The sequence below is a fragment of the Setaria italica genome, chromosome IV (assembly GCF_000263155.2).
Source record: "Setaria italica strain Yugu1 chromosome IV, Setaria_italica_v2.0, whole genome shotgun sequence".
NCBI classification, from domain to species: domain Eukaryota; kingdom Viridiplantae; phylum Streptophyta; class Magnoliopsida; order Poales; family Poaceae; genus Setaria; species Setaria italica.
Genome location: NC_028453.1, coordinates 32,512,503 through 32,522,477, shown reverse-complemented (window position 1 = coordinate 32,522,477; position 9,975 = coordinate 32,512,503). Strand labels below are relative to the sequence as shown.

Genomic DNA, 9,975 nt, shown 5'->3' with positions numbered 1-9,975 from the left:
CCGCCATGCTGACCTGCTCGCGTGTCAATCCAATGGCAAAGAATTCGGTTACGTTTTGTATGTTTGCAAGCACGTTGCTTACATACTGGTGATGATGGCAAAAAAAAGTTAAATAGCTCCTCGAAAGAAGATGCCCTCCGGAACGCTAACCACTGCCACTTCCAGCGAATCCAGAAGCTGGCTGGCCGCGGCAGCACAAGGTTCCCGACTGCTCGCGACGTGTCGTCACGCGTCGCGGTTTCACTTTCACCCACGCAGTAAAGAAACGGCGGGGGTGTCGTTTTGCCGGTGGCCTGAGGCTTCAGGTTCCGGGGCTCTGAAGTCGACGGCTCGGGAAGTGACAAAACTCCGGGGTGCTGAGTCACACATGATCCACCAGTAAAGAAACGGCAACCTCTTTCTATGCTGGTATTTTTTTAAAGTTCGTGGAATCGTGGCTTCGTGCTCCGTCCCATTCCAGTTCCATTGATCGATCGATTGACGATGAAACACGGAAGCCAGGTCAGACCAGGTGTTTTCTTCTTTTCCCTCTCCCTCTCCCTCTCGTTGGTTGGCTTATCAGGCATGTGCAACATGACTAGATGCATTCGTCTACAGCTTTTTTTCTTTTGATAAAACGTTCGTCTACAGCTTGGTGCTTATCAGGGGAAGAAGTTGACACCCCCACTGCAAATCCCAAGGGCTGCTTGACACGAACCAGTCAGAACTCAGAACGGCCCCTTTCTCCCAGGCGAAGACAGGCCAAAGAAAGATGCTGGTCAAAGGGAATCATCGGCGAGACTTGAGTAAATAATTGCAATTCTTTTATTTTGGTTAACCGGATCGGTCTGGCTGAAAACCGATTGACTGAGCTGATTCCTAAGGAAAATGAAAATAAAGAAACAATTGACTGGGGAATTATTGGGGGCAGAATATTCTTTTTTGAAACGAGGGGCAGAATATTCTGGGGGTCAATGTGGAGCACTATTCAATAATCAAGACCATTTCCCTGCCCCTTTGGGCGGTCGGTCAGATAGCACAGATAACTCAGTTTGGAGGCAAAGGAGCAGAGCCACATATCAAGGAACAACTGGCTCGGTTTGCGGAGCCAAATTGTGTAGGGCAACTCTTGGTGACACAAAAGGAGGGAATGAACAGTTGGACCGGAGAAAGGGTTCATTTGCTGCTTCCAACTCGAGAAAAGAAATGCAGTGGGGACAGTTTCTGTTTTTATTTCCTTTCCTTTCCTCTTGTTTCCCGGCACAAAGAATTTTACTAACGAAATTTACGAAAATTTGTTTCCTATAGAAATGTTCATGATTCATAAGAGAAAAAAGGTTATAGCACCATAATGCGATTTCCGGTTCTAATGAGACGTCGGAATTATGAGACGGCAAGCACACGCTGACACGCATCTCCAGTTCACAACAACCTCACGCCGTCAAATATCTCTTCAGGTCCCATCAAGCTCGATGGCAACAGTTACGGCTCCCAGGGAGAGGACATCGGCGATTCTCATGAGGCCGTCTGGCTAAACAAAAGGTTCAGGTAGGCAGGGCAGAAGGACACCTGGGCACCGTTGGCTCTTCTGCCGGCTGTAGCGCCAAACTCTCAGATACTGCTTCCTAAGCCCTCTCTAAATTCTGGTTTCTCATGGGAACAACACTGAACACCAATGGAGTAATGGGATTTTCTTCTGGCTTTGGTCGCCTATTCTCCATGGACCAGGCCAACTTAAAAACAGAAGAAAAGAGCCAAAAAAAGAAAAAAAAACAGAGTATGTGTATCTGTGCTGAATTGGGCTCATACCTGGCCCAGCCCGAACCTACGGTGTATCAGGCTGGACTGGGCTCTAAATTTATGAACAATAATAAGAAGTTGGTTCAAAACAGGCCTGCCCTAATATGCTCCAGTTCAGAAAGTCAGATCCAATCTGCTCTGCACTATATAGTGACATAACACAAAAGGAAAATTAAACAGCCCCTCCCTTATGGGGGAGCAATAAGCCAATAAACTAAAAGTTTAAAGCCTTCAAACTGGAGCATTTTCCTTCTTGCACCTGGGCAGTGGGTATGGTTTGGGCTACATCTCAGTGTTCAGAACCAAGTGGCAAACAGAAAGGAAATGAGGTTCGAAGTTCAAACCCAATGGTGAGAAGGAAAAATTCATACTTTTGAGATAGTGTGACAAGCTATGAATTTTTTATTTACTTAAGGCAATATATAGCAATCGAATTGGGTAAATGAGACCCTAGCATGGCCCGACAAGCTTCATCTATGAGAGCAGAGACATGTGTGATTCATACAATCATAAACCGAAAGCTGACCTGAAACTATTGCTATTTACTACAGCTCATGATGAAGTGACCTGTAGTATAGGTTTTCAGTGTCAATGGCGCTTGAAAAATTCTACCATGGGCTTGTATATGAGTTGTGGAGCATTGTAACCCATCACAAAGTCACCATGAGCGTAGTCTGGCATGTACAGCACCTCGATGTCATCACTGTCGTGCTGCCTGACCAGAGTCCGCAGGAGGTGCCTGGTGTCTGGGACATCACCCAGGAAATCCTGGCCGCCATGGGTGAGGAACAAGGGGACATGGGGCGGAATGGACGAGAGGTTGTACAGCGGGGGCTCTGGCTGGTTGTAGTGCTTCATGTTCTCCTTCTTGTTTCCGTAGTCGTACTTTCTGATCCCTGCTTTCCTGACCACTTATGACACATAAATTGAGAAAAAGAGAAGTTAGCGCTGCAACTGGGCTTTGGGCAATGGTTCCTTAGTTTCCGATAAAGATTCTTACACTGCGACATGTGAATCATATTTTTCACAGAGCTTGATTGTGGACCATGCTGTAGGAAGATGCACGTAGTCGAAGTATTGAGGCAGCAGTCCGGTCCTTTGGTCACCAGATCAAATTCATTGAAACCACAGTTAATACGATCATGGCCAAGCACCGGGATCACATATATTTTTTTCGGAATTTAATAAAGTGGATGTAACACCGGTACCTGCTACTGCTGAAAATATATCATAACAATCAACTTCAGGGTCGGTGCAGACTTCACCCAACAGTTCTTGTGCAACTGGCCTGTAATGCAGCAGACCATTCGTAGCATCAACAATCAAGTCTTGATCTAACACACTCACAGATAAGATTTGAGATGGGTTACCCAAAATAACAGCACACACTATCTGCACATTTTAAACAAGTCACTGGTAGAATGTTTTTCCCCTTACAGCAAAGGACCCCTGTTAGGCTATTCTACATCATAGTATGCTTCAGCTTCTATGAGCTCATCAGAGAGCTTTTGAGCACACAACTACACATAAATAGTACGTGACTGTGATGAAAAGCAATGTTATTGAATCCCGCGTACTTTATACTCTTCGTAATAAGAAATACAAGAAGTTGTAGCAGAGATACCTACCCAACAGGATTAAACTCATGATAACCCAGCATGTGAATTGTCTGCATGATACAAAAAACAGATATAGTTAAAACATCGAACATGACCATTATAATTAACAATAAGAATAAGGAGGTTTCTACAAGCTTTACTTCTGCAAGGAAGATACGAGCCGCAAGCCATATGAGTCTGGATTTCATCCTATGCAGATAAGCAATTGGGCAGAGTAACACAGCTGATCTCACTATGTCTATTAACTTGTGCTCTGAGAAGGCTGCAAGAATAATCAAGGTTCCCTAGGAAATAGCAAAAGTTTCAGCATCCTCCCAAGAGCCAACCCATTAGTATATTAAATAGGGTCATAAGAATACCAGGGAATGACCGACATAGTGGACTTTCTTGCCTCCTGTTTGATTATAGACAAACTGAAGTACTGCAGGAAGATCATAATCAGCAAGTTGGTCCCATGTCCAGTCCCAGAAATCCTGCAAAGATATGCAAGTATTCTTTTAGTGAAATATATGACATGCAGTTTCTTAATCAAGCTAGAGATGCAAACCGGGTCTTCTGGGGTGAGGGAGGTATGTTTCCGACTAGACTTTGTTCCACGACAGTTGGCAATCCAAACATCATAGCCACTGTCTGCCAAAATGAAGGCAAGTGATTGTTTTGGTGTACTTAGTACCCAACAGAAACCATCCTGTCCAATCAACATATTCATTTTAGTCGCAAACAGAATCCATATAGTATGTGTTATGTTCAACAATGTCCTTACCACCAGCAGCCCATGGAATAGAAGTACTGGTGTCCTATCCTCAGTCGAGTTATCAGCATTAGAAACACCATGTGGGATCCTCTTTAGGCTAAGAATATAGCCATCTTCTGTTGTGACCTGATATTCTTCACATGGATAGCCATAAGCTGCTACTCGTGACTTGCACATACCTAAAGGATGGGGCTGCGGAGGGCACTGATCACCAATATTATTTGTAGAATTCTGGATCCTCCACGAGAGAACACTTTGCAGGTTCAAGGCAATGAAAAAAATCAGGAAACATAGTACATGGAGATTCTGAGCCATCTCAATTGAGAACTACGATTTTTGGCACTAGAACTGATATATCTTCTTGTATCAAGCCAGGATGTAAGCTATAGTTTTGTGTGATTCCAAGAATAGGGGGCGGAGGTTAGCTGCAGGGATGGCCTCTGAATGAAACTGAGCTTCTAGCTTCATCACTAATGGGGAGGAATGCTAATTTATAGAACAGGTTGTGCTATGTACGGGAGTTTAGTTTCTATTTATGCGTTATTTTTCTCTCTCTCAGTCTCACAGATGCATGAGCATGAGATAAAGTATTACAGTAGTTCATGTAATTTTAAGTATTGAATGTAAGATTGCATAACCATGAGCAAATCAGGTGAAACAAACAGAACTAGTTGTCATAATACCAACCATGCAATCTTGATGATCAGAAATGAATATGCATAGATCTCACTTCACAACAATTCTGTGAACCCAAATTCTGTTCATGACCACTAGGAATGTTGTACACGAAAAGGTAACATTCTCTAACATACGTATGGAATCAATTTGCAATTTAGAGACAATAAACAATTAAACATTCAGGTAGCATCAGTGGGGCACGCTATCAGATGCCCCGCATATACGCCAAATTCATCAGTTCAGCATGAGCAAGATATGTAATAATAGTAGTATGCTTACTTGCCAAACAAAAAGGAGAACATCTCTGTTCGGTCTTTAAACAGAAATTACCTTTGCGACTGGGGCGGGCACATTTACGCTGGGGCGGACAATTTTCTTTCCTGCAACTTTGCGAGTAGAGCTGGCAATTGGGCCACCATTTGACATGACCCAAAGCTCGAGGGTTGGCATGGTTAACTTTGAGCCGTATCACGCTTATGATGATGATTGCTGAAATCCGATCCGCTGTCCGGTGCAAGTCGAATTGGCCCACTAAGGCCCATTACGGCTCAGACTATATTAACCAGTTCTGAGTTCTTGACTACTCGATTTTTTTTTCCTCTCCTCGTCGTCAGCTAGCTGTGGCTGTTTCTTCTTTGTCTCTGACGGGGGGGATTCCCGTCGCCATCGACAGTCCGCCCAAACATCGTGATCCGACGTGGCCCAATGACGCCTCGCGGAGCCTTATCCCCTGATCCAAACTCCATCCGCGTGCCGCCGCACACCAAACGAAGCCTCGCCGTGCCGACCCCACCGCTCCCTCGGTCCCTCCCCTCGTTATCACTCGTAGCGTCCGGTGCATCCACAAGTCTTCTAGAGGAAGATAGTAGCAGCAGCAGCAGGAGCCAGCTAGCGAGCAACGAGCGGCAGCCATGGCGTCCACCTCCTGCTTCCTCCTCCAGTCCACCGCTCGCCTCGGCGCCGCCGCCGCCTCGGCGCGCCCCCAGGTGCCGCGGGCCCAGCTCGTCTGCAAGGCGCAGAGGCAGGACGCCGCCGCCGAGAGCGGTGACGCCGCCGCGGTCACCCGCCGCGCCGCGCTCACGCTCCTCGCCGGCGTCGCCGCCGTCGGCGCCAAGGTGAGCCCCGCCGCCGCCGCCTACGGAGAAGCAGGTAACAACACGCGCTTAATGTCTCAGCTCCTGGGTAGCTTGATGGATCTCGGTCGGTTATTGAATCTTGATTGCAATCGCGCTTGCTTGCTTGGTTGCAGCCAACGTGTTCGGGAAGCCCAAGGCGAACACGGACTTCATCGCCTACAGCGGCGACGGGTTCAAGCTGCTGATCCCGTCCAAGTGGAACCCCAGCAAGGAGCGCGAGTTCCCCGGCCAGGTCCTCCGCTACGAGGACAACTTCGACGCCAACAGCAACGTCTCCGTCATGGTCCAGCCCACCACCAAGAAGACCATCACCGAGTTCGGCTCCCCGGAGCAGTTCCTCGCCCAGGTCGACTACCTCCTCGGCAAGCAGGCCTACAGCGGCAAGACTGACTCCGAGGTTTGTTCTAGTTCTACTAGTTCACATGCTGCATCTAATTAATCTCTGATTCATTCGGCGACGGCTATTTACCTGTGCTTGCGCGTGCAGGGCGGGTTCGAGACCGACGCGGTGGCGACAGCCAACATCCTGGAGAGCTCGGCGCCGGTGGTGGACGGGAAGCAGTACTACAGCGTGTCGGTGCTGACGAGGACGGCGGACGGCGACGAGGGCGGCAAGCACCAGCTCATCACGGCCACCGTCTCGGACGGCAAGCTCTACATCTGCAAGGCGCAGGCCGGCGACAAGAGGTGGTTCAAGGGCGCCAGGAAGGGCGTCGAGAAGGCGGCCAGCTCCTTCAGCGTCGCATAAGCATTCTTTTCCTTGGTTTTCAGGGGTGCACCGTGTGTACGCAGATAGAGAGGTTGGGCTGGGCATGCATGTGTGCTCCTTTGATTGTACATGAGAACAAAGGCCAAGGAGAGCAAGGATTCATTTCTGCTCTCATCCACGATGTCTAAGAACTCTTAGTATCTTAATGCTTCGTTTTTGTATCTTGCTGTGAGCTCTAGGTAGGGGGTGCGTCATCATATACCAGTACTTCTTTCCATCATCTAAAAGTAGATACTAGTGCTTCAAGTTTTTCCGGGGGGATTTCGATTCTCCTCCACATTCATTTTACATGCTAGAAAACCTAGTTGAAGGCCCTGCTTAGCACAGATTATTTTCTAGCTTTCTCACTGATTCAGCCGAAGCTCTATCAAACGGCAGGATTCTTCAGTCGATTATCACTTATCAGTAAGCAGAATCCAAGAATGTACTGAATAAGCACAATGTTGGCTTTTCGCCAGCTTTTCCGGAAATGAAGATTATACACAATCACAAGCTTTTGTGACCAAGACGACCTTTATGTTTTGGATCTAGATCAACACCACACTAAAGTTTAACTACCAAAATTGGGATTGATTTAGGTGGATGCTTTTGCTCTATGCCTAGAGCATGAATCCCCCCAGATTCCAACATAAACAAATAAAGGACTATACCCTCGAGCTTTTTAGTCTTTTGAAGGATGTGTATACACTCCAGTGTCCCTACCGTTCAGATTACTAGGGGAAAAGGCACAAAAAAAAGTTGGAAGGATGTGTATACACTCCAGTGTCCCTACCGTTCAGATTACTAGGGGGAAAAGGCAAAAAAAAAAGTTGGCACCCTTTATTGTTCCTACATTTCTAAAACTAGGCTTTTGAAGGATGTGTATACACTCCAGTGTCCCTACCATTCAGATTACTAGGGGAAAAGGCAAAAAAAAAGTTGGTACCCTTTATTGTTCCTACATTTCTAAAACCATGTCCTATATGGCCATAAACTTTTGAAATGATGATATTACTAAGGAATGAGTAATAAGATTTTTAGAGAATTTTTAGTTTGATGCCGAGTAGTGATAGGTGTGCTCGTCGGGAGCCATTAGATAGGGCGGCACATAAGCAACAAAGCGGAGGGCTCTTTGGAGATTGTCACAAGAGGTTCCTTCAAATTGCCAAGGATTGTCGTCACGGTAGCTTCATCTCCAATCTTGATTTCAGTGGGATTCAATTGTTCACAAAACTAGTGGAGTTTAGATAAAAGAAAAGGGTTATAATTGGAGAAGTTGATATTGTACTAGCTTGTAAAAATTTCAAGATCAAACATGACTTTGTCAACAATATATGAAATTGACAAACTAAAAAGATCAAACACGGGTAGTTATTTCTTCTTATTCTTTAAGAAACAAAGAAAAAGGACTAAATTTAGTGTTTTCATGTTATTTTCACACATTACGTCATATTGAATGAAAGGGATATTGATCTTGTTTCAGGGGTGAAAAACACAAGAAAGCCATGAAACTCATTCTTCGCTTAACATGACATTGAATGCATTATATTAACAAGGACATTCTGGAGCGATAATGTAGACATCTTGCCTTGGGAAGTTAATAATGATCATGCAATCATAACATAAGGACACCACGGTCCGTAACATATATTTTTTTTTGCAAACGTGGTGAGCACATATTTTATTAACAGGAAGAGAATTACAGCGTAGCTTCGAGAGAACCCTCAAAACGCAAAGTTACAAAATTACGGTGTAAATGACCTTGGAACATGAGGTACTAGCTGGGTTGGGCCTTGGCCCATTTTGCTGGTGATGTTGATGGCCAAGAAAATAAAAAAGGAGGGAAGAGAGGGGAGTTTGGGCTGGGTCGGGATTGGGTTAATTTTAGTTTTAGATACATTGTCATCCTGGCACGTGAGGGGCGAGCAGCGGGACGAGGGCAGGGCAGTGGCGCGGTCGGAGGTGGGCGGTCGGCGGGCGGTAGGCGAGCGATGGCCGGCGCGAGCGAAGGCGGACAGAGGCGGGCGGGCGTGGGCGGACGGCGCGCGGGTGCATTTTTTTATTTTTTTGAAACTTTTTAGTCCCGGTTGGTGGATGACTTGGGACTAAAGGACACCCCCTTTTATCTCAAATAGTTAGTCCCGGTTGGATTTTCAGGATCTATAGCCCTATCCAACCGGGACTAGCCCTATCCAACCGGGACTAAAGGTACGTTTTTCACTGGTGCGGGTAATTCAAATAGAAGGTCTGTTTTCCACCGGTGCGGGTAATTCAAATAGTTTGAAGGGAGCGAGAGAAATAAAGGAATATTGAAAAAACAATGGAACGGATATAATTCCAATAGGTCATTCTCTCATCTATTGGAGATTTGCACACAAGCCCTCATTAGGTTTGTGGAAACCAAAAGGAACATCAAAGGATGGTTTAATTTACTATTGGAATGTTTCAACTTTCACCGTTTGATCCAACTCTTTTCCATTCCTCAGTGAGGGTTCACTTCTGGACTTTTCACCAGAAAGCATGCATAGAGTCCGATATAAATGAAGCAGATAATCATTGGTTCTCTCTCTAAGAACAAACCGTCTCCCTTTCTTGTTCGAATTTCTCATATTTCATCTGCTCTTCTTGCCAAAGAAAGAAAAGCTAGTAACTTTGTTTTTTAAGAAGAAGAAGAAAAGCTAGCAACTGCTGCCAAATAAAAAGCTGCTAAAACACCATGAAGATATTGTGTGGAATAATTGGCTGCTAAAAGGTCAAATAAAACCCTGCTAAAATGCAATGAAGAAGATATTGTGTGGAAAAATGGCTGGTAAAAAGCCAAATAAAAAGTCGCTAAAATGCAATGAAGAAGATATTGCGTGGAAAAAAAAATGACTGCTAATAAAAAACATAGGGCTATGGTACTAGCACACGAAAATGAACATGCTAAGATAATGGTATGCAGTTAGCTTTTTTCCCTTTTGTTTTTTGACTGCGAATGTGTGTTTATGTTTGCAATTAGTTTTTTTTGTACGCAGATATAGGGAAACTGAAATGAAGTTACAACTAGTTTCATATTCAGGAGACCAACATAAGTCTAGGCAAACAGAAGCATACATTATGGATAGATAGAAGATAAAGATAACATATTGTAACTTTTCATGGTCAGATGACCACCAGAAATCCAGGTAAATAGGAGCATACATTACATATAAATACTTCCTCCGTCCCAAATTACTGTTCGTTTTGACTTTTCTAGGTACATATATTTTGCTATGCATC

At 45.1% G+C, this 9,975-nt stretch overlaps 2 protein-coding genes across 3 annotated transcripts; one reads left to right on the top strand and one right to left on the bottom strand.

The window, feature by feature from the left end:
• Positions 1 to 2,158: 2,158 nt before the first annotated feature.
• Positions 2,159 to 5,588, bottom strand: LOC101776752 (triacylglycerol lipase 2). Of its 2 annotated transcripts, XM_022825933.1 has the most exons (9): positions 5,161 to 5,588; positions 4,162 to 4,405; positions 3,946 to 4,086; positions 3,758 to 3,871; positions 3,539 to 3,682; positions 3,408 to 3,448; positions 2,988 to 3,067; positions 2,780 to 2,875; positions 2,159 to 2,690 (listed from the first exon to the last, which is right to left on the bottom strand). In XM_022825933.1, exons 1-9 carry the CDS (start codon positions 5,181 to 5,183, stop codon positions 2,368 to 2,370), a joined length of 1,206 nt encoding a protein of 401 aa, XP_022681668.1. In that variant the 5' UTR covers positions 5,184 to 5,588; the 3' UTR covers positions 2,159 to 2,367. The 2 variants fall into 2 exon arrangements, with proteins under 2 accessions (XP_022681668.1, XP_004965799.1); XM_004965742.2 differs by lacking the exon at positions 5,161 to 5,588 and having other exon boundaries at positions 4,162 to 5,134.
• A 34-nt stretch (positions 5,589 to 5,622) lies between these two features.
• LOC101777440 (oxygen-evolving enhancer protein 2, chloroplastic) lies at positions 5,623 to 6,965 on the top strand. Its single transcript, XM_004965743.4, has 3 exons — positions 5,623 to 5,979; positions 6,080 to 6,363; positions 6,454 to 6,965. The coding sequence occupies exons 1-3, from the start codon at positions 5,742 to 5,744 to the stop codon at positions 6,712 to 6,714; spliced, it is 783 nt and encodes a 260-aa protein (XP_004965800.1). The 5' UTR covers positions 5,623 to 5,741; the 3' UTR covers positions 6,715 to 6,965.
• The last annotated feature ends 3,010 nt before the right edge of the window (positions 6,966 to 9,975 follow it).